This window comes from Phyllostomus discolor, chromosome 2 (assembly GCF_004126475.2).
Source record: "Phyllostomus discolor isolate MPI-MPIP mPhyDis1 chromosome 2, mPhyDis1.pri.v3, whole genome shotgun sequence".
Taxonomy (NCBI): domain Eukaryota; kingdom Metazoa; phylum Chordata; class Mammalia; order Chiroptera; family Phyllostomidae; genus Phyllostomus; species Phyllostomus discolor.
This window is the reverse complement of record NC_040904.2, coordinates 161,708,425-161,733,362: the sequence shown is the minus strand read 5'-3', so window position 1 is coordinate 161,733,362 and position 24,938 is coordinate 161,708,425. Positions and strand designations below refer to the sequence as shown.

General features: G+C 37.1%; 2 protein-coding genes across 2 annotated transcripts; one reads left to right on the top strand and one right to left on the bottom strand.

The window, feature by feature from the left end:
- The first annotated feature begins 12,366 nt into the window (after window positions 1-12,366).
- Window positions 12,367-13,393, top strand: LOC114512993 (olfactory receptor 6C75-like). Its single transcript, XM_028532103.1, is given in 3 exon segments — window positions 12,367-12,583; window positions 12,586-13,058; window positions 13,061-13,393. Coding segments are annotated over 3 exon segments (1,023 nt in total).
- Window positions 13,394-21,395: 8,002 nt separating this feature from the next.
- LOC114513266 (olfactory receptor 6C2-like) lies at window positions 21,396-24,592 on the bottom strand. The gene is made up of 2 exons (XM_028532509.2): window positions 24,469-24,592; window positions 21,396-22,512 (listed from the first exon to the last, which is right to left on the bottom strand). The coding sequence occupies exon 2, from the start codon at window positions 22,457-22,459 to the stop codon at window positions 21,521-21,523; it is 939 nt and encodes a 312-aa protein (XP_028388310.1). The 5' UTR covers window positions 22,460-22,512; window positions 24,469-24,592; the 3' UTR covers window positions 21,396-21,520.
- Window positions 24,593-24,938: the final 346 nt, after the last annotated feature.

Sequence of the window (24,938 nt, the reverse complement as noted above, 5' to 3'; positions counted from 1 at the left end):
TTGTGGCTATTGTTGATTGATTGAGTTATCTTGTGTTTTATGTGAAATTTTATTTTTCAATTCTTATTATTTTTATACCTCGCAATCCCTTATGTTTCTCTTCCATTCATCCTAATATTATTCTTTCCACTCCAAATTTATCTCTCCTGCACTACATCTTCTGCTTTTCTTTCCTTTTTTTTAATCTTGCAAGTTACTGTAAATTTGTATTATCTTTTTTCTCACTGTTCCGACATTTTTTATTTTAATAATATTTTGCTATTCTTTTTCTTTCTGTATAATCTTCTTTGCTTCGCTGGTTATACTGTCATTTGATAGGTTCCCCCTGGTATCTCAGTCACAATGTGTTGATAATTTACTATCCTTCATCTGTGTTCCAGTAATACACCTCTCAAAGTTCTATACTCTTTATTCTTGTTATCTAGATCTCATCAATTCAGCCACAAGACTGTCACTTTACTATTACTGTTAATAAGACCTCGTCCATACAATTGTAAATACTACTCAATACCCCTACCTGATCTCAGCCCACCTTGCAATTTTCTGAACTATACTATTGTGGGGGTTGTCTCTATTCTTTTACTCACTACTCCTATATACTAATCTTTCATCCAACCCTACTTTAGAATCTGACCTTCCACAGCCTCACAGCTTTCTACATCCAACTAACAATCCGCTTGTCCCTAATAAGAGCCATACCCTCTTTCCATCCTTTCTAAAATGTTGAGAGTGCAGTGGAGGATCATGGTTAACACTATAAGGAACCAAAGGATAACCCATCTCTTCTCTACTGGCTGCTAATGTAATTATCATAGTAGATTCTCTTGCTGTTTTAAACAATTTTGCCTGACTCCTCCAACTGATCACAAAAAAAGAGTAGGGGGAAGCTGTGAACACCAGGACACATGAAGGAGATTGCACCACTGAATCTCACAAATATTCTACCACAGAAGTTCACACCATAATTACAGGGAATCAAAACAGATCAATTTAAGAAACAAAAGAAAAATGAAGAAACCCACGAATAATGAGAAAACAAAGAAACAACCCCCCAATTAAAAGGAAACGAGGAAGCCTCAGGAAAAATGATAAATGAAATAGAGGCAACTCAACTATCAGATAGTGAGTTCAAAACAATGATTATCAGGAAGTTCAATAAACTCACAATGAGCTTTCAGAAATTAGAGGGAATCTACATCAATCTCACTGCAAACTATATAAACGTGAAAAAGGAAATAGAAACTCTCAACAAAGGCCAAGAGGAAATGAAGAATACAATTTCTGAACTGAAGACCACAGTAGAAGGAATGAAAAGCAGGATCGATGAAGCAGAAGATCGGATCAGCGAGCTAGAGGACAAAGTAGAAGAAAACACCCAGAAAGAGCAAGAAAAGGAAAAGAGGCTCAGGAAGAATGAAGAGGGATTAAGAGAAATTCAAGACAATATGAAACATAATAATATCCGTATAATAGGGATACCAGAAGGAGAAGAAGAAGAGCAAGGGGTAGAAAACTTAGTTGAAAAAGTAATGAAGGAGAACTTCCCTAATTTGATGAGAGAAAAAGTCACACAAATCCAGGAAACACAGAGTCCCAATCAAGAGGAACCCAAAGAGGCCCACCTCAAGACACATCATAATTAAAATGGCAACGTTTCAAGACAAAGAGAGAAACTTAAAGGCAGCAAGGGAGAAAAAGGAAGTAACATACAAGGGAGCCCCAATAAGGAAAACAGCTGACTTCTCAATGGAAACACTTCAAGCCAGAAGAGAATGGCAAGAAATACTCCAGGTAATGAGAACCAGAGGTCTGCAACCAAGGCTACTATATCCAGCAAGGCTCTCAATCAAGATAGAAGGCCGAATAAGGAATTTCCCAGACAAAAGAAGTCTAAAAGAATACACCTCCACCAAACCAGCTCTGCAAGAGATTCTAAAGGGACCGCTTTAAGGAAGGGAAGGAAAAAGAGAGAGAGAGAGAGAGAGAGAGAGAGAGAGAGAGACAGACAGAGAGAGACAGAGACAGAGAGAGAGAGGGAGGGAGAGAGAGAAACACACGTACATAAAAGACAATGAATAAGTACCTATCAATAATAACTTTAAATGTAAATAGATTAAATGCTCCAATCAAAAGACATAGAATAGCTGATTGGATAAGAAAAAATGACCCACATACCTGCTGTCTACAAAAGACCCACCTCAGGATAAAAGACCTACACAGGCTGAAAGTGAAGGGCTGGAAACAAATCTTCCAACCAAATGGACAGGAAAAAAAAAAGCCGGGGTAGCAATACTCATATAAGACAAAATAGACTTCCAAAAAAGGTCCATAAAGAGAGACCCAGAAGGTCATTTCATAATACTCAAGGGAAGAATCCACCAAGAAGACATAAATATTGTAAATATATATGCACCCAACATAGGAGCACACAAATACATAAAGAAAATCTTAGAGGACTTCAAGAAAGATATGGACAGCAACACAATTATTGTGGGGGATTTTAACACCCCACTATCAAAAATGGACAGCTCTTCCAAACAAAATATCAACAAAGATATTGTGGCATTGAACAATACCCTAGATGAAATGGCTTTACTGATATTTACAGAGCCCTCCATCCCAAAGAAGCTAAATATACATTCTTTTCAAATGTACATGGAACATTTTCAAAGATTGACCACATGATAGGACACAAAACAAGCCTCAACAATTTTAAAAGCATTGAAATCATACCAAGCATTTTCTTGGATCACAAGGGACTGAAACCAGAAACCAACCCCAAGGGAAAAAAAACCCAAAACACTCAAATTCATGGAGATTAAATAGCATGCTATTAAACAGTGAATGGGTCAAGAATGATATTAGGGAAGAAATCAAAAGGTTTCTGGAAACAAATGAAAACCAACTCACAACAACCCAAAATTTATGGGACACAGCCAAGGCAGTCCTGAGAGGAAGGTTCATCGTGATACAGGCCCACCTAAAAAAGTTAGCAACATTCCAAACAAATAACCTAACCCTACGTCTACAAGAACTCGAGGAACAACAACAAAGACAGCCCAGAGCAAGCAGAAGGAAGGAAATAACCAAGATCAGAGCAGAATTAAATGACATAGAGACTAAAAGCACAATTCTAAGGATCAATGAATCCAAGAGCTGGTTCTCTGAAAAGATAAACAAAATCGACAAACCTTTAAGCAGACTCATCAAGAAAAAAAGAGAGAAGACCCAATAAACACAATCAGAAATGAAAGACGAGAGATTACAACAGATACCACAGAAATACAAAGGATTGTAAGAAATTACTACAAAGAACTGTATGCCAAGAAATTTGAAATCCTAGGTGAAATGGGCAACTTTGTAGAAAAGTATATTCTTCCAAAACTCAATGAAAAAGAAGCAGAAAGCCTGAACAAACCAATGACAACAAAAGAAATTGAAGCAGTAATCAAAAAACTCCCAACACACAAAAGCCCTGGACCAGATGATTTCACAGGAGAATTGTACAAAGCATTTAAGGAAGAGCTAACCCCTATCCTTCACAGACTATTTCAAAAAATCCAAAAAGATGGGAGTCTCCCAAACTCTTTTTATGAGGCCACCGTCATCCTAATTCCAAAACCAGATAAAGACATAACAAAGAGAGAAAATCTCAGGCCAGTATCACTGATGAACATTGATGCTAAAGTCCTCAACAAAATACTCGCAAACCGCATCCAACAATACATTAAAAAGATCATACACCATGGCGAAGTGGGATACATTCCAGGGATGCAAGGATGGTACAATATTCACAAATCAGTAAATGTAATACATCACATAAACAAAAGCAAAGACACAAACCACATGATCATATGAATAGATGCAGAAAAAGCATTTGATAAGGTACAGCACCCATTCATGATAAAAACACTCGGCAAAGTGGGAATAGAGGGAGCATTCCTCAACATAATAAAGGCCATATATGAGAGACCTACAGGAAACATCATACTCAATGGGCAAAAATTAAAATCTTTTCCACTAAGATCAGGAACAAGACAAGGCTGTCTACTTTCACCACTTCTATTCAATATAGTACTGGAAGTTTTAGCCACAGCAATCAGACAAGAAAAAGAAATAAAAGGCATCCAAATCAGAAAGGAGGAAAGAAAACTGTCACTGTTTGCAGATGACATGATAGCATACATAGAAAATCCTATAGACTCCACCAAAAAACTGCTTGACCTAATAAATGAATTTGGCAAAACAGCGGGATACAAAGTCAATATCCAGAAATCAAAGGCATTTCTGTACACCAACAACGAAAAAACAGAAGCAGAAATCAAGAAAAAATCCCACTTGAAATAGCAAAAAGAAAAATAAAATATCTAGGAATAAACCTAACCAAAGAGGTAAAAGACGTGTATTCAGAAAACTACATAACACTGAAGAAAGAAATCAAGAAAGACACAAACAAATGGAAACATATACGGTGTTCATGGATTGGAAGAATTAATATCATCAAAACGGCCATGCTACCAAAAGCAATTTACACAATCAATGCAATACCTATTAAAGTACCAATGGCTCATTTCACAGACATAGAACAAACACTTCAAAAATTTATATGGAACCATAAACGACCCCGAATAGCTGCTGCAATTTTGAGAAAGAAGAGTAAAGTAGGAGGGATCACAATACCTGACACTAAACTATACTACAAGGCCACTGTAATCAAAACAGCCTGGCACTGGCATAAAAACAGGCACATGGACCAATGGAACAGAACAGAGAGCCCAGAAATAAACCCAAGTCTCTATGGTCAATTAATATTTGACAAAGGAACCAGCAACATAAAATGGAGTAAAAATAGCCTCTTCAACAAATGGTGTTGGGAGAACTGGACAGCCACGTGCAAAAAAATGAAACTCGAGCACCAACTTACACCATATACAAAAATAAATTCAAGGTGGATAAAAGACTTAAATATAAAATGTGACACCATTAAAGTCCTAGAAGAGAATGTAGGCAGGAAAATCTCAGATATTTCACACAGAAACTTTTTTACTCACATGTCTCCTAGAGCAAGGGACATAAAGGAAAGAATAAACAAATGGGACCTAATCAAAATAAAAAGCTTTTGCACAGCTAAAGAAAACAGTATCAAAATAAAGAGAACCACCTGTGTGGGAAAACATATTTGCCAATAATACCTCAGACAAGGGTTTAATCTCCAAAATATATAAAGAACTTACACAACTCCACTCTAAGAAGACAAGTACCCCAATTAAAAAATGGGCAAAGGACTTGAACAGACACTTCTCCAAGGAGGACCTACAGAAAATCCAAAGACACATTAAACAATATTCAATATTGCTAGCTATCAGAGAGATGCAGATTAAAACCACAATGAGATACCACTTCACACCAGTCAGAATGGCCATAATAAACAAAGCAACAAACAACAAGTGTTGGAGAGGTTGTTGAGAAAAGGGGACCCTAGTGCACTGTTGGTTGTTGCGCGTGGGTCACCTGCCAGCAGTGACCACGGAACGCTGCGGATGGCTCGCCGAAAAACACGCGAGAGAAAAACATGCACAGAGACAAACTAGTTTCTGTGGGGAAGTAGGGATGAAATGGCCACCCTCCCCCCTAGTGGGGAGCACCCCGATTTACCTCTATACATGCTTTTATTGGGCTCATTTTGCATAATAATTCAGGTAAAGTACAGTACTTATCAGGGGGAAGTAAGGAACTATAGAAAACAAGGAACTTTGCTGGTCTATTGAGTCGGGGTCAAAGACCTGTAAGACTTTGAGGAACAAACTAACTTCCTCCTTGGACCCCTCTCATTCAACTGAGAGCATTCTAAACAAAGAAGGTTTCACAGTAATTTACATGTTCTTTCTTAGGCCTGATCACCCAGGGAATCCGCTCTTTTCAGCACAGAGCTGCACCACCCTGTCATTGTTTCAGGCTTAGCACGGCAACTAAGGCAATAAGGAGATTTTCTCCCAGACGATGAGAACTCAGGCTATGTCAAAGCCGAGGAGCGAGGGTCCATCACCCTCTTTTGCTGCAGCCCCCCAAGTCCTTCTTCTGGGGGGCCTCCCAAAGTGATCATGCCTGGCTTAGGTCGTACCCCCCTTGGGGAATCTTACCTGTCTTTAGCTAACCGACCAAGCTTTTTGGGGTTCAACAGCAGAAGCAGCATTCCTGCCAGGGAGACAAGCCCTTGTTCCTTGCTGGCTTACGGTTCCAAGGGCGTTCCCTTAGCCTTAGCCTAGGCAGTGGTTTCAGCTTCTGATACCAGTCAGGGCGGTTCCCAACAGTTGGTGGGACTGAAGACTGGTACAACTACTATAGAAAGCAGTATGGAACTTCCTCGAAAAACTAAAAATGGATCTGCCTTTTGACCCTGCAATTCCACTGCTGGGACTATATCCTAAGAACACTAAAATACCAATACAAAAGAACCTTTGCAACCCAATGTTCATAGCAGCACCATTTACAATAGCTAAGTGCTGAAACCAGCCTAGATGCCCATCAGGAAATGAATGGATTGAAAAACTATGGTACATTTACACAATGGAATTCTATGCAACAGAAAAAAAGAGGAGCTCCTACCCTTTGCAACAGCTTGGATGGAGCTGAAAAGCATTATGCTAAGCAAAATAAGCTGAGCAGTGAAAGACAAACACCATAGGATCTCACCTTTAACAGGAACCTAAACAACAAAACAAAGAAACAAGCAAAATATAGCCAAAGACACTGAAATTGAGAACAGGCTGACATTGACCAGAGGGGAGAAGAGAGGGAATTTCATGGGGGAATGGGTGGGGTTTACAGGAACAAATTTAAAGGATACATGGACAAAAACTAAGGGTGGGTGGTAATGGGAGGGAAGTAGGGAGGGTTGGGTGGGTGGGCTGGAATGGGAGTGAAAGGGAGAAAACTGTACTTGAACAATGATTAAAATAAAATTTTAAAAAAGAACTGAATTTAAAAATATTAATTATTAAAAAAAACTTACGTACAAGGGTTAGGCAAAAGGTACAAAATTTACAAAAGCACAGACTACATTCCATCCTTTTTCATTGAGTTGCAACTTAAAAGTCATCTTCTTTCAATTTCTTGCTTAAATAATACTGCCTAAACTTTGAATGCACTCATAATCCATTACTACCTTTTTTTTTTCTCCCTTTTACATCCTAGGAGAAAATACGGGAACTAAGGTAAGTGCATTAGAGTTTGTATCTTTTATTTTTAGTTATAAATTAAGATAATTTTCTGCAATTCAAAGGTAGATTTTATAAATGGTTAATTTTTTCTGTTTTTCACGCTTTAAAAAATATTTTATTATGATATAATATACAGAATACTTATCATTCTAAACACAGTATACAATTCAGTGGCCTTAAATACATTCACTATGTTGTGTAACCATCACCAATAGATTCAAAACTTTTTCATCTTTGCCAACATAAACTCTATTTATGACAACTCTTCCTTCCCCCACTCCCATTCCCTGGTTACCTCTATTCCACATTCTGTGTCTATGAGTATGCCTGCTCTAGGTGACTCTATAAGTGGAACCACACAGTACTTGTCCTTTTGTGTTTTGACTTACCTCACTAAGGATAATGTTTTTCAGGTCTATCTTATGGAAGCATATATCAATATTTCATTCCTTTTTTTTTTTTCTACTAAAGAAATCAGATATTTTATTTTAAATTTATCCACAAAGTATAGAATTCCTGGCCAAATGGTTTCTCTAGTGAATTCTAGTAAACATTAAAGGAAGTAATAACTCCAATTTTATGTACACTTTTCCAGAAAATAGAAAAAGAAGGTACTTTTCACAGTCTTTCTATGGGACCAGCATGACCTCAACAGCCAGATTAGTTACAAAAATTATAAGAAAGGAAAAGTAAAGACTAATATGTAATATGGCCCTATATGTAAAAATTCTAAATAATATACTAGCAAGTATAATTAAGTGATACATAAAATAGAAATGCATCTAACCAAAATTTATTCCAGGAATGCTAATAATATTTTGCCATTAATACTCAATATAATTCACCACATTTGCAGAAAAGTAGAGATAAACAAAGTGATTAGCAAAACTACAGAATATTTCATTCTTTTTTATGGCTGGATAGTATGTATATGCCACATTTTGTTTAATCCATTCATCTATTGATGGACACTTGGGTTCCTTCCACTTTTTGCCTATTATAACTAATGCTGCTATAAACATTGAGCCCTGCTCTTAATTCTTTGGATATGTACTTAGCAGTGGAATTGCAAAGTCCTATGGTAGTTCTATGTTTAACTTTCTGAGAAACTAACTAAGTGTTTTCTACAGTGGCTGAATCATTTTGCATTTCCACCAGCAATGCGCAATGATTCCAATTTCTTCACATTCTTCCCAATACTTATTGTATATATTTTTAAATTATATCATTCTTCCCTGGCTGGTATGGCTCAATGGACTGAGCACCAGCCTGCAAACCAAAAGCTTGCCAGTTTGATTCCCAGTGAGCGCACTTGACTTGGTTGTGAGCTGTGCCCCTAGTCGAGGGTGTGTGAGAGGCAACCACACATTAATGTTTTTCTACCTCTCTTTCTCCCTCCCTTCCCCTCTGTCTAAAAATAAATAAATACAATCTTTTGGACTTCCGGCAAGATGGAGGAATAGGTGGATGCACCATACCTCCTCGCACAACCAAGAACAGAACAACAATAATTTACAACAATGATTTGCAGTCATAATATCAGAACTGTCAGAGGATTTATCTAAATGGAAGTCGGACAGCCAAGAAGTTGAAGTAGACCCATACATCCAGGCTGGTAGGGGACGACGAGCCGAGCGGGGGCGGGGCTGGCACGGGTCACAGGCGCGCGTAGGTCGGGGGAAATTTGGCGCAAAATCGGTGTGACAGCAATCTGGGGCGCAAGAGCGCAGCGGTGCAGCGGTGATCCCTGAGTACGCAAGCAGCGGCTGGGGGAATCAGTGGGGCAGCGATTGTGGACCAGGGCAGAGCTCACGGCCCAGAAGCCCAGGGAAGTGTCTGACTCCAGGAGAACAGAACGGTCGCCATTGATCCCTCCTGTCCCCGCTCCCGCCCCTGCCCCCACATATAACGTCACAATCTAGCGACTGGGGCGCCCAGCCCCGGTGAACACCTAAGGCTCCGCCCCCCACCGTAACAAGAGCGACCAGACCGTAGAAATAAATAAATAAATAAATAAATAAATAAATAAAATAATAGGAGAGATAGGGAAAGACATAAGATATGTTTCCAGCAGAACAGATCAGTCCCCCAGGACTCATCCTTTTGAGTGACCAAGAAATAGCCAATCTATCAGATGCACAGTTCAAAACACTGGTGAGCAGGAAGCTCACGGAACTGGTTGATTTTGGATGCAAATTACATGGAAAAATGCAGATTACCATAAAAGAGATGCAGCAAGATACACGGAGGAGAGCCAATAGTGAAAGGAAGGAATCTGAGTCTCAAAACAACACAGTGGACCAGAAGGAAGATAGAATCAACCAAGCAGGAAAGCATGATGAAATAAGAATTCAAAAAATCGAAGAAAAGCTTAAGACCATCGAGGACACCTTTAAACGTTCCAACATCCGAATTATAGGGGTACCAGAAGGGGAGGACCAACAAGTGGAAAAGTTATTTGAACAAATAATAAAGGAGAACTTCCCCAAACTGGCAAAGGGAACAGTCTTCCAAGAAATCCAAGGAGCGCAGAGAGCCCCAAAGAAGTTGGACCCAAGAAGAAACACACCAAGGCACATCATCATTACATTAGCCAAGGTAAAAACGAAGGAGAGAATCCTAGAAGCAGCAAGAGATAAGGGGACAGTCACCTACAAAGGAGTTCCCATCAGACTGTCAGCTGATTTCTCAAAAGAGACCTTACAGGCAAGAAGGGGCTGGAAAGAAATATTCCAAGTCATGAAAGACAAGGACCTACATCCCAGATTGCTCTATCCAGCAAAGCTCTCATTTAGAATGGAAGAGAAGATAAAGTGCTTTTCAGATAAGGTCAAATTAAAGGAGTTCATCATCACCAAGCCCTTACTTTATGAAATGCTAAAGGGACTTATCTAAGAAAAGAAGATAGAGAAAATACATGTATAGTAAAAGGACAGCAAACTCACAATTATTAACAACCACACCTAAAGCAAAACCAAAAGAAACTAAGTAAACAACTAGAATAGGAACAGAACCACAGAAATGGAGGGCACATGGGGGACTAGCAGTAGGGGTGGGAGGAGGAGAGAGGGGGAAAAGGTATAGAGAATAAGTAGCATAGAATGTAGGTTGAAAATAGATAGGGGGAGGGCAAGAATAGTACGGGAAATGTAGAAGCTAAAGAACTCATAAGTATGACACATGGACATGGACTAAAGGGGGGGAACGTTGGTGGGAGAGGGGATACAGGGTGGAGGGGAGTGAAGGGGGAAATGGGACAACTGTAATAGCATAATCAATAAAATATATTAAAAAATAAAATAAAATAAATAAATAAAATCTTTTTAAAAATTACATCATTCTAATGGATGTGAAGTGGTATCTCATTGTGTTTTGAATGGCATTTCTGAAATGACTAATGATATTGAATATCTTTTCATGATCTTATTGGCTATTTGTATGTTTTATTTAGAGAAAACTCTATTCAAGTCCTTTGCCCATTTTTTAAATTAAATTTATTAGGGTGACTGTGGCTTTGTATAGAAATAAAAATTTAATATAATAATGAATAAGTTGAGAAAAGAAAATTAATGAAATGATCTCTAGAAAAAGAGAAACCTTCCCTCTATGGCCATCTTCTTGCCACATTTTAATTATCACTTACTTTTTGTCTGATTACATCTTCCTAGAGAGATAGACTTTCATTCATTAATAAAAATATTGGAGTTATGAAAATGCTGATAACAAGAAAATAAATTTGAAAAATAATATATTATTTTCATTTAGTAACCAGTAAACAGAAAGCAGCTTTATACACAGAAGATATCATGAATTATTTTATATTCTTTCTCACTTGATCTTTAAAATCACTGTGATATTCAGACAAACCCTCTGGACTATGTCAAATTTTATTATTTTTAAATCAAACTAGGAGAAAACTATTAAGGAAGCAATACATATTTGTTCTGAGCAGGCATAAATTTTGGCATGGGAACTAAGAAAAATAAATAAATCATAAATAACAGTAAAATTTTAGGTATGTGGTAGATTTTAAAAAACAATTGAAATCCTAGCTGGTGTGGCTCAGTGGATTGAGCACCAGCCTATGAAACAAAAGATCACCAGTTTGATTCCGGGCCAGGGTACATGCCTGGGTTGCAGCAACAATGATCGATATTTCTCTCCCTCCCTTCCCTTCTCTCTGAAAATAAATAAATAAATAAAACACCTTTAAAAATTTAAAATAAATAAGAGACAACTGAAGAGTTGACCATATTCAGAAAGAGAGTTATAACCAGCAGGCCAAAGTTGCACAGCTAAAGATAATTCTAAAGAAGAGAATACACTTTTTTACTTACTTGTGTTTTGGATTTCTTTCTGTCTCCTAAAAATCATGTTAATGGTAATTAAGAAGCATAATTGGGTAGGTACAAATAGATAGGGGGGGATGTTAAGAACAATAGAGGCAATGGAGAAGCCAAAGAACTCACATGCACACCCATGGACATGAACAAAGAGGCGGGGGGGATTGCTGGAGGGAAGGAGGAACCTGGTAGAGGGAAGCAAAGGGGGAAAAATTGGGACAACTGTAATAGCATAATCAATAAAACATACTTTTAAAAGGAATCATGTTTAATGGTAAACTCCACATGGAACTAGTCCAACTTGTCCACAGCCTGGCTAAAAAATACATTCTAAAGGAGGAAGGGAAGGAGAAAAACTCTTGATATAGGTATTACAATGTTACTGATCACTAAAATGCCTTTAGGGAGCTTAAATTCTATTTCAAATGTTGTTGCAAAAATTTGTATGTTTTTGAATTTACAGAAGGATTTATCCCTTTTATTTATACTTATTTATATTCTAAAATTTTTATTTTTCTTGATAGCTATCAGTATTCATAATTGTAGTCTTATAAGTAAAACCTAGATAAATATATACCCTTCTTAATTTTTGTAGAGAGAATTTTAGTTTTGTGTAATACTCTACACAAAGAGGGTTGTTGGAGATCTCTGGATGTGGTGCCTGACACATTGTCCCTCATCAATGAGCTTCTCTCTCTCTTCTTTGCTCTTTCTCAGTAACCCTAACAGCTAATCCTGACCATCCTTTTTTTTTTTTTTTTTTTGACTCTTTGTCTAGCTTTGATAAAATCCACAAGAGAGAAATGAAGAACCATTCAATGCAGACACAGTTTATTCTTTTGGGTCTGACAGACAACCCAAAGTTGCAGGTTGTAATTTTCCTCTTTCTATTTTTTGGTTACATTTTTAGTGTGACAGGAAACTTAACCATCATCATTCTAACTTTGCTTGATCCCCACCTTAAGCCCCCAATGTATTGCTTCCTACAGAATTTCTCATTTTTAGAACTTTCATTTACAACTGTATTTCAAGATTCCTGGTAAGCCTAGTGAATAAGGGCAGAACTATTTCCTATAGGAGTTGTATGACTGAGCTATTTTTGTTGTATCTTTTTGGGGTAACTGTATTTTACCTTCTTGCAGCTATGTCTTATGGCCGTTACGTGGCTTTATGTAAACCTCTGCATTACACCACCATCATGAGTAACAGAGTTTGCTACCAACTTGTACTCAGCTCTTGGGGATCTGGATTCCTGATTATCTTTCCTGTAATTATCTTGGTAGTCAAGTTGGAATTCTGTGCTCCTAATGTCATTGATCATTTTATTTGTGATTGTTCTCCCATACTGCTGATGTCTTGTTCAGATACACATTTCATAGAGCTAACGTATTTCTTCTTTGCTGCGGTGACACTAATGGTCACCCTGATGCTGGTGGTTCTTTCCTATGGCTACAACATCCAGACAATTTGCAAATTCCCTTCTGCTCAGCAAAAGACAAAAAAACAGCCTTTCCTACCTGTTCTTCCCACATGACTGTAGTTTCCATCTCTTATGGTAGCTGTATATTCATGTATATCAAACTATCAGCAAATGATAGAGTGACTTTAAGCAAAGGAATAGCTCTACTCAATACGTCAGTTGCCCCCTTATCGAATCCCTTCATTTATACCCTAAGGAACCAGCAAGTGAAACATGCCTTTAAGGAAATGGTCCAGAAAGTTTTATTTGCTTCAAACCATGAGAAAATACTAAAAAGCATGAAGGAAAAAATGCCTTTTTTCTCTTGGTTTACTTTGTCTGTCACAGTACAAGGTCTCAGGTTATATTAGCAATTTCAGACCATCTTGGGCCTCCTTCCATGCTACTATTTCTGGCTAGAAACTTGATTCTGCAAACTCTTATCAATGTAAGAAATGCAAAATTTTAAATGTGCTATTTTTCTTAAATCATATTTTATGAAACAAATGTTTTCAGTAAAGCTCTGTATGAGCTTACATGTTAGATGCTTTTCCAGAGTTTGAAATTTTTGTAGCTAAAATTATATTTTAAGGGCCAAAAGAACTATTAGAAATAAATCACAAAATCAGTTGTGACCAAAAGACAAGGGAATAGTTCAATGATAATGATAATAGATAACAGATAATGATAACAGCTTAATTTTAATAGATATAGTATCATGTTCTTGGGAGTATTAGGCTTCATAACTGTCACTTTTAAGATGTGAGCATATTGCACAAATTATAAAGTCAAAGTAAGATGTAATTTGTAATAGTTTATTTTACAAAATACTTTTTCATTCAGTAAGATACACTTTGGTCCTTGTATATGTAATGAATAAAAAAATACAAATCAAATTCTGTATTACTCTACCTGAATATATTTTAATTAAAATTCTAAAATTTTGAATTTTAAAAAATTGTTATTGAATTTATTGGAGTGATATTGATTAGCAAAATAATATAGGTATCATGTGTACAATTCTACAATACATCAACTGTATATCGTATTGTGTGTTCGCCACGCAAAATCTCCTTCCATCACCCTATATCCTCCCTTTACCCTTTTACCTCCTCCCACCCCCCTTTTCCTCTAGTAATAAATATACTATTGTCTGTGTCTATGAAAATTTTGAATTTCTGAAAGAAATCATGACTATCTATGTCAATGAAGTAAATTATAATGTAAAAAGTTATTCCATTGCCTTCAAAGCCTGAGGTATATTCTACCTCCTCCACACTTTTCCTGATTAAGTAAAGTTATGTTCTGTACCTAAAACATCCCTTAATTGAATGTAGTAACTACTTTGCCACATAAATGCTAAATTTCACTTTAATATTCTAATATAGTTAATTGAGCCTTTGGTGATATAACTGATAATGATAGTTATATGGGTTAAATATTCAGAAAGATCAGTGGAATCCATAAGATTTTTTTCTTTTTGTTAACGAAGTTAATTTTAATGTAAAGTAGGGCTACACCTTAAACAAAAGAAATGTAGAAAAGGGCAAAAAATAAATCTGTAGTATTAAATGGCATACACTTTTGGCACTGATTGTGGCCCATTATTCATGCTACATTGTAAATAATTCAGGCAGCGGGGTATAGTTTCTAATACTATTTCCCACTGAGAGGAACCAGGGCTTCTTAGAGAAAGATCTGTTTCAGTATGAGGGGTGGGAAGCATACAAACAGAGAAAAGTGTGAACATCTTATTGCTCCAGAAAAAGAGGAGGCAAAAATTATCATGAGGACACAGCAACCAATTTGGATCCTGCATACTAGCCTAAAATGAGACAATTTAAACATAAAAAATATAATAATAATTTTAATGGATTAAAAAATATCAAATATATAAAAATCCATGAGTCTATAGCATTAAAAAGGAAGTTAATTGATCAATCAAATCATTACTAAGTAGGTCAAGCAGACATTATAAGGCTCATGATATGATGCAATAGAAAGCATACAGTCACATCTATTAACTATCTTTGCTGAAAATATGAATCTATAATCTAATCAATAGTTAAATATAATTATCATGTTAAAAAATCAGGTGATAGAGTAACAAGATAAGTAATACCATAAGGAATATGAACTTTTTAAATAATTTTATTTTAATTATTGTTCAAGTACAATTTTCTATCTTTTTTTTCAACTTTCTATCTTTTACTCCCATCCCAGCCCACCCACCCAACCCTCCCCAGGAATATGAACTTATTTCTCCAAGACTGCATGCAAGAAAAATAATAAGAGGACTGTAAGGGAATACAAAAATAAAAGTCGTAAGTACCATAACAACCAAATGTGATGTGTGAATTTTGTTTAGATTTTAATTCTAACACCTTAAACGTGAAAAAAATCTTAACGTGAACCAGAAAAGTAGAAATACACACTGAATATGTATAATGGGATAATGGCATGATGGTAGGTAAGAGAAAATTTTCTTATCAGCTAGATGTACCTAATGATAAACTTGTAGGTGAAATACAGTGAATTTACGTGTAAAATGCTATAAGGTGAAATGCCAGTCAAAAAGCATAAGATTAGAGATGACAGAGAAAATTTATTCTAATGCGCTTATAATTGTGGAACTTGGACAATGGGTACATGTCTGACAATTGTTGTATTTTGACTCCTTTTGTGAATGTTTAAAATTTTTCATTCAAGAACAGTTTAAAAACCAAGGACTTCTAGCCAAGATGGAGGCATAGTTAGGTACACTTTGCCTCCTCACACACACAAAAAAGAAAACAACAAATTTAAAATAAGAAAATAACCAGACTGCCAGAAAATGAAACTGTATGGAAGTCCAACAACCAAGGAGTTAAAGAAGAAATATTCATTCAGACTGGTAGAAGGGGTAGAGTCAGCCAGCCAGGATGGAAAGGAATGCAGCAAGGTAGCAGCTGGGAGACCTGGGCAGGTAAGGCAGCATCTGGCAGACAAGGTGGTACCACATTTGCATGCAGATAAACTGGGAAGAATAACTGGGGAGGAAGACAGACCACACAACCCAGGGTGACAGTGTGGGAAAACAAAACATCAAACCTCTGGCTCTAAAAATCTGTAGGATTGTCGGGTGGGGGGGTGACTCCCAGTGTCACAGGAGAGTTCACTGGAGAGACCCATAGGGTCCAAGAATGTACACAAAACCACTCACCCAGGAATCAGCACCAGAGGGGCCCAATTTGCTTATGGATAGCAGAGGAAGTAACTGAAAGCCCAGCAAGCAGCATTATTGCCTCTCGGACCCCACCCCACATACAGCGCTACAGTGCAGCTAAATGGGTAGCCTTGCCCTGGCCAATACCTAAGGCCCCGCCCCTTACAACATAACAGGTGCCCTGAGACAAAAAAATATAGCCCAAATGAAAGAACAGATCAAAGTTCCAAAAATACAACTAAGCAATAAAGAGGTAGTCAACCTATCAGATGCACAGTTCAAAACACTGCTAATCAGGATGCTCACAGAAATTATTGAGTATGGTTACAAAATACAGGAAAAAGTGAAGGCTATTAAAAGTGAAATAAAGGAAAATGTACAGGGAACCAACAGTAACAGGTAGGAATCTGGGACCCACATCAATGATTTGGACCAGAAGGAAGAAATAGACATTCAACCAAAATGGAATGAAGAAACAAGAATTCAAGAAAATGAGGAGAGAGTTAGGAACCCCCAGGACAACTTTAACGTCCCAGCATCTGAATCATAGGGGTGCCAGAAGGAGAAGTGGAAGAGCAAGAAATTGAAAACTTATTCAGAAAAACAATGAATGAGAACTTCACACACCTGGCAAAGGAAATAGACTTCCAGGAGGTCCCGGAAGCTCAGAGAATCCCAAAGAAGTTGGACCCAAGAAAACACAACAAGGAACATCATAATTACATTACCCAAGATTAAAGATAAAGAGAGAATCTTAAAAGCAGCAAGAGGAAAGGAGACAGTTACCTACAAAGGAGTGCCCATAAGACTATCAACTGATATCGCAAAAAAAATTTTAGAGGCAAGAAGGGGCTGGAAAGAAGTATTTGAAGATATGAAAAGCAAGGACCTACATCCAAGATTACTGTATCCAGCAAAGCTATCATTTAGAATGGAAGGGCAGATAAAGTGCTTCCCAGATAAGGTCAAGTTAAAGGAGTTCATCATCACCAAGACCTTACTATATGAAATGTTGAAGGGACTTATTTCAGAAAAAGAAGATCAAAAATATGAACAGTATAACGACAACAAACTCACAACTATCAACAACCAAACTTTAAAAAAAAGTGAACTAAGCAATGACTAGAATAAGAACAGAATCACAGAAATAGAGATCACATGGAGGGTTATTGGCAGGGAAAGTGAGGGGGGATGGGGGAAAAGGTACAGGGAATAAGAAGCATAAGCGGTAGGTAGAAAATAGACAGGGAGAGGTTAAGGATAGTATAGGAAATGTAGAAGCCAAAGAATTTATATGTACGATCCTTGGATATGAACTAAGGGGGGGAGGATGTGGGTGGGTGGATGGGTGCATGGTGGAGGGCAATAAAGGGGGCAAAATGGAACAACTGTAATAGCATAATCAATAAAATATATTTTAAAAAGAAAATAAAAATAAAATCTTTTTTAAAGAAAAAGTTAATTGAAAATAAAAAATTAAATACCTAGGAATAAACTTAACAAAGGATATACTAAAAACTACAAAGTATTATTTTAAGATTGAAAAAGATGCAATGAAATGCAAAGATAGTTCATGTTTATGGATTGGAAGAGTCAACATAATTAAAATGTCCATATTACCCAAAGCAATATAAATATTTAAAACAATTCCCACCAAATTTCCAATAACTTTTTGGTGGGCATTAAACAGTAATTTATTTATTTATTTATTTTTGTTTTTATTTACTGGTGTTCAAGTACAGTTGTCTCCATTTTTATCCCATCACCACCCCCCATACCACCCACCCCCCCACCCTCACACGTACCCCCTTTGGCTTTGTCCATGTGTCCTTTATACATGTTCCTGGATGGATCTGCCCCTATTTTCCCCCATTATCCCTCTCACCCCTGCCCTCTGGTTATTGTCAGTTTGTTCTTTATTTCAATGTTTCTATCTTTTTAAACAAATGGCACAAAATATCACCAGATTAGTATGGAACCACAAACAACCCCAAATAACCAAAGCCATCCTGAGAAAAAGAGACAAAGCTAGAGATATCACATTCCCTGACTTCAAGTTATACTACAAAGTGACAATAATTAAAATAATACAGTATTGGCAGAAAAACAAACACACAGATCACTGGAACAGAATTGAGAGTCCAGAAATAAAGCTACATGTATAGGGGCAAATAATTTTTGACAAAGGAGCCAAAAATATACACTAGTGAAAGCCTCTTCAACAAATGATGCTGGGAAAAAGAGAAAGCCACATGCAAAAGAATAAAACTAGACTATAGTTTGTCCCCACATGCAAAAATTGATTCAAAATGGGACAAAGACCTAAAGATAAGATCTGAAACAACAAACCACACAGAAGAAAATATAGGTACTAAACTCATGGTTCTTGGTCTTAGAGAGAATTTTAGGAATTTTACCCCCAAGACAAGGGCAGTAAAGACAAAAATAAATGAATGGGACTGTATCAAATAAAAAGCTTCTGCACAGCAAATGAAACTGCCACAAAACAGAAGGGTAACCAACTAAATAGAAGATATTTGGAAACAATTGCTCTGACAAGAGGTTAATATCCAAAATATATAAAAGACTCATACAACTCAACACCGAACATACAATGAATCCCATTAAAAAATGGCCAGAGGACCTGAACAGACACTTTATCCAAGAAGACATACAAATAGCCAACAGATATATGAAAAGATGCTCAACTTCCCTAGCTGTTATGGAAAATGTTCATCTAAACTACAATGGGAAACCACCTCACCTCTGTTAGAATGGCTGTCATCCACAAGACAAGTGATAGCAAGTGTGGGAGAGGTTGTGGAGGAAAAGGAACCCTCATTCACTGCTGGTGGGAATGTAAATCCGTACAGCCACCATGCAAGGCAGTATAAAGCTTCCTCAAAAAATTAAGAATCGAGTACATATGACCCAGCAACGTCTCTTCTGAGGGTCTACCTGAAAACTTTGAAAACATTTACTCACAAAGATACGTGTACTCCTATGTTCAGTGCAGTATTATGCAGATGAAGAACACGTGGAAAAATCAAAGTGTCCTTCAATAGGTAACTGAATAAAGAAGAGGCAGGGATCGCTCCTAACTGCCAGGTGGGCGGGGAACTCCCAGCCCCTCTGATCGGAGCCCAGGAACCCCTGCAGGAAGCGGACTTTCTTTGGGAACCTGACCGTCTGGCTCCTTTCTTTCTTCCTCTGCCGTCCCAAGACCCCCAGGACTGGGACCTTGGCCGCGCAAAGCACGGACTCCTCCCCTGCAGACCTACGCTGGGCTGTGGGGTGGTCTCTGAAATCACGCGAGAGGCGGCTCCTGCGACCGGTTCCCTGAAAGATGCGACGTCTCCTCGAAGCGACGCGCGCCCTCTGCTTTGCGGGGAGAGACTTGGCCCCCCAACTTCCCTGCAGGACAGACAGTGATAGAAAGGGCAATCACTGCGTTGATGGTGCGACGCAGGTTCTCGCTTTGTTGTTTTGTTTTGGTTTGGTTTGGTTTTTAGAGGGGAGAGAGAGGTACAAGTTTTTAACCAACAGACTTTGTGGGATGATCGCATCCTATGCAATGTGAATGTCGAATGTCCGTGTTGTACACCCAAAAGGGATATGCTGTTACACACCCGCAGTACTTAGGGAAAAAGAAATTTCAAAAAAAAAAAAAAAACCAACTGGGAAGCATTATGCTAAGCGAAATAAGCCAGGCAGTGAAAGACAAATACCATATGATCTCACCTTTAACAGGAACCTAAACAGTAAAACAAACAAGCACAATATAACCAAAGACCCTGAAATAGAGAATAGGCTGACCAGAAGAGAGAGGGGAGGAAATTTCAGGGGGAAAGGGGAAGGGTTTACAGGAACAAGTATAAAGGACACATGGGCAAAAACTAGGGAGCGTGAAAATGGGAGGGAGATGCGGGGTGGGGCTGGGGGAGTGGGCTGGGATGGGAGCAAAAGACAGAAAACTATACTTGAACAATAATTAAATAAAAAAAGAAAATAAATTTTAAATAAGAAAAAAGAAAGAAAAATAAAGAAGTAGTAGTAAATATATGTATACTGGAATAGTAGCCACAAGAAAGATGAAATACTAACATTTGGAACAACATGGATGGTTCTTGAAAATATGCTAAGCAAAATAAGACAGAAAAAGTTAACCATATGATCTGACTCATATGTGGTATGTAAAACTGAAAGCAATAAATGAGCAACAAGAAAAACAAAACTGCTGCACAGACAATGGTATGGTGGCTACAGGAAAGAAGGAGGTAGGGGATCAGTAAAGGGTGAAGGGTGTCAAGTACATGGTGATGAAAGTTTCTTTGCCTTTGGATGGTACACACACAATGCAGATCCTGTGTCATAGAAATGTACACTTGAAACCTATATAATCTTATTACCCATTGTCACCCCAATAAATTTAACTAAAAAAAATTAGGACAAATAATTAATTTTCTACATTCAAGTTTTTTAAGAATAATATGAGTTGTTTAATATTGGAAAACATTACAAATACATAGTAAACCACTCGTACCTTTGGAACCAAGAAGTGGAACAAAAAGAAATGCAAGACAACAGATGCTCAGCACTAATTGAAAATAATACTTGATTATGCATAAATTTACTGCATTCTTGCTGACTGCATTCAAGTTTTAACACTGCAATTGATACATCAGTAGCGATCTATTTTATGTAAGTTTAATGCAGGTTTCATGTCTTTACCAGGAATTACCAGTGCATTACTCTCTTCATTTTAACTTAATTCATGTCACTTTGGCAATTTTCAAATAACTTCAATACTGGATTGGATCTATTTGATAAAATGTATGATCCTGTAATTTTAAAGACTCTTTGTTAGTGCTTTTTTGAAATTCTAAAACTTTCTACTTATGCCTTGTTTTAAAATATACTTTGGGATTTTGAAATGTTTTCCTTGATACACCTATAAATGGTATTCATTCTCTTTACCATTATTTCTCTACTATTTGAGTAGTTTTGTTTTGAAAAAGTAAAGTACACTATTTTTCCAATTCTTTCAGCTTTAGTAAATAAAGGTTGAGAGTGACCTTTTTTCCTATTTCAGGAAATGGTTAGATTTTCTAAAATAACTACCCTCACTTTTCTTAATAAAAATTATTCTCAAAGAGGTTGAGAGGTTTATAAGGAAACACGAGGGTGACTTGATCAGGGTCATTGCTAAATAGTAGGCCAAATCTAGATCAGGAAGGGACCCAATAGGGTACAAATAAGAAAACTGCTTGGGGATCCCGACTTCAACACTCCCCTAGTTCTTTAAAAGCAATATTATTCTTTTGACTAAGTCATTAAAGGCTTGTTTCACTTGTTTGTTCCTCAGAGTATAAATAAATGGGTTTAACATGGGGGAAATAGAAGTAGTGAGTATTGATACTCCCTTATTAACAGCCATCTCATCTTTTGCTGAAGGTTTGGTATAAATAAAGATGCAGCTGCCATAGGTGATAGAAACCACCATAATGTGGGAAGAACAGGTGGAAAAGGCTTTTGTCCTTTGCTGGACAGAAGGAAATCTTAGAATTGTTCTAATAATACACACGTAGGACAAAACTACACATATTAGAGTCATGATGAAGGTCAACACAGAACAGGCAATAACCATCTGCTCTAGGAACCAGGTATCTGAGCAGGATATCTTCAGTATAGGATTAGCATCACAGGAAAAGTGGTCAATGGTGTTAGAGTCACAGAAGTCCAGGTTCAGTCCCAAGCTAAGTGGTGGGAATATGATTAACAATGCGGTCATCCAACAGCAGAACATGAGCCTTCTGCAGACCCTGTGGTTCATGATGGTCACATAGTGCAGGGGTTTGCAGATGGCCACATAGCGATCATAGGACATGGTGGCCAGGAGGAAAAACTCTGTTACTCCAAAAAGATCTGTAAAAAATAATTGGCATGCACAAGCATTATAGGTGATAGTCCTATCGCCTGTTGATATGCTGTACAAGAATCTAGGAATGCAGGCAGAAGTGAATGAGATTTCTAGGAAGGAAAAATTTTGGAGAAAAAAGTACATTGCAGTTTTAAGATGAGAATCCACTAATGTGAGGATGATGATGGCCAAATTTCCAGTTACGCTGAGCATGTATGTGATAAGTAGAAATAAAAAAATCAGAATCTGCAGTTGTGGGTCATCTGTCAGTCCCAAGAGGATGAATCTGGTTATTGACGTATGGTTTCTCATTTCTGATTCCTACCTTCTGTCCAATTTGCAAGTAAAACTGAGGGAGGTAAGACCTGAGAAGAGAGTGGGAAGAGTTTTACAATGGATTTTGTTTATAAACGCCAAGCAATGTATTTTACATAGATTGGTTTTCCTTGATAATATTTTAAATACTTCATGCTCTCAGCACTGTTGACATATCATTTGACAAGTTAGAAAACTGGCTTTCAAACATTTTTTAGTACAACACATGGTAAGGTCTACATTTTATATTGCAGTACACTGTTCACACTTAAACACACACACACACACACACACACACACACCTGAAACAAAAATTTCAATGAAATATTAATCCTTAGATGCCCTGCTCTCTAATGTTTCCTATTCTAATTTATCTCATGAAAAATAAATACAAATATCACCAATTTGATTTTATAATCTACTAAATGTCATGACCTGTGTTTGAAATAGAATAGATTTTCAGGGATTCTTTAAATAATATAGTCCCAGTAAAACATACCTTTTCCAGGAATTTTTTAAATATATACTTTTTGATTTAGTCTTTGGAGTAGATTTGCTCATAGCACACTTGTTCCCTGGGAGCAATGAAATTATGATCTTTAGGGCATACTTTTTTCCCTAACAATTTTTCCCCTATCACTAACCAAAATATCACTGTTTCATTATCTGCTTGACACTTTTTTCCCCTGGATAAATTGTAAACACATGAGGGGTGCCTATGACACTAGTTTTTTCTGTGTTAAACTGCCAAAGCATTGAGGACTCTGTTGCACTGCCATGATCAAACCAGAAATTCATCTACAAAGATGTTTCTCATATATAAAAAATCCCTTCCTAGATCTCCCCAGGACTTTCTCCAGTTGTGTATGCCTTCATCTGATGTTCAGTTATTGTTCACTTTCATGCAGAACACAGAGAGCGTTTTGATATACATCAAATTCACAAATAATTGAGGAGATGTCTGTACACAGCTGAAGAACAGTATCCTTAACGTTTTATAATTCAATCTGAAGTTTGACTGAAATGTTTAGACTCCTTCTTATCACTGATATTATAATAAGCTCTATAAGGATTAAATACAATCTCCAATCTGGCTTCCATCCTTAACTTCCATAATTTTCTCTACTTTCTGACTCCTAACTACCCCTCAACTGTTTAGGATATACATGGCTTCTGAACACACCACCTTACTGAAACAAGTCTTGGCAAGTATAACTGTTATTTCTTTAACTCTCAGTGAAGTGTAGCCATGTGCTTTGTACTTTTTGTTAAAGCGTTTTTCCCCCCTGGATAAACTATAAACATGTAAGAGCTGATTTTGACACAAGATGAACATACGACTTCACTGAAACTACTCCTGGCAAGTTTAGTTGTTATTTCTGTAAGTTTTGATGAAGTGTAGTCATTTTATTTCTTTTTTTTACATAAATATAACCAAAGACACTGAAATAGGGGATAGTCTGACAGTCATTTTATTTCTTACATTTGGTACTGTCAATTACTCCTTTCTTCTTATGATGTTCTAGACTAGCAATTTTCAACTTTTTCATCTCATGGCACTCATAAACTAATTAATAAAATGCTATGGCACACCAAAAATATATATCTATTCTGCCAATTTCACAAAAAAAGTATAATCTTAATTTATTCACACCGATGACCGTTGTTGTGGTGACTGTTGTCATTTTTTTTATTGTTTGTTTGACAGTCTAAGGGAAAAGAGGTCAGTGCCTCTCACTAAACAGTCAGGTACTACATGTTTTAAAAATTATTGTGGCACAGTGGTTGAAAATCACTGTTCTACACACGCTGTACCATATCCACCTCCTGGTTTTTGTTTTCCCTTCTGGTTTCCCCTTTCAAGTCCCTCTTCCCTTACTCAGCTTCATAACATTGATGTTCATCCCTAAACCCTCCTCTCTCTTTTTCTATGTGCTTTCCCAGGAAATTGGTTAAATCCTGTGACTTTGATTTAGCATTTAAAATGTAATTATTTCAAAGTGTACCTTTTTAATATGATCTCTTGAAATGTTAGTCATTTGCACTTAGCAATTTCCCACTCTCTCTAAGTGAACTTGTTCAAAGTGGAATGCCTCATCTTCATCTCTATTGAGCTTTACCTTCTCCTGGTTCACTGTACTAAAACCAAAAGCCAACAATTATTGCCATATATTGACAAATGATATCAAGCTATATTGTTTCATACTTTAGCATTATCTTGAAAGTCTGACATTGTGGGTACTTTCACTTGATTTTGCGGTCTCCCTGATTCTAACAAGGAGGAGTTTTTTGTGTTTGTGGTGGTGGAGTTGTGAAGAATGGCTCTAAAAACCTAAGCCTACCATGCTGACAGACAGGTATTGCAGTGGTCATCCTATATGGACTGCTTCTCTGCAAAAAAATTTCATCTAAGTATCTGTGGTTTTTCCTCCCCCTTACTCCATACATTTGCTAATTCTGACCTACACCTGGCTCT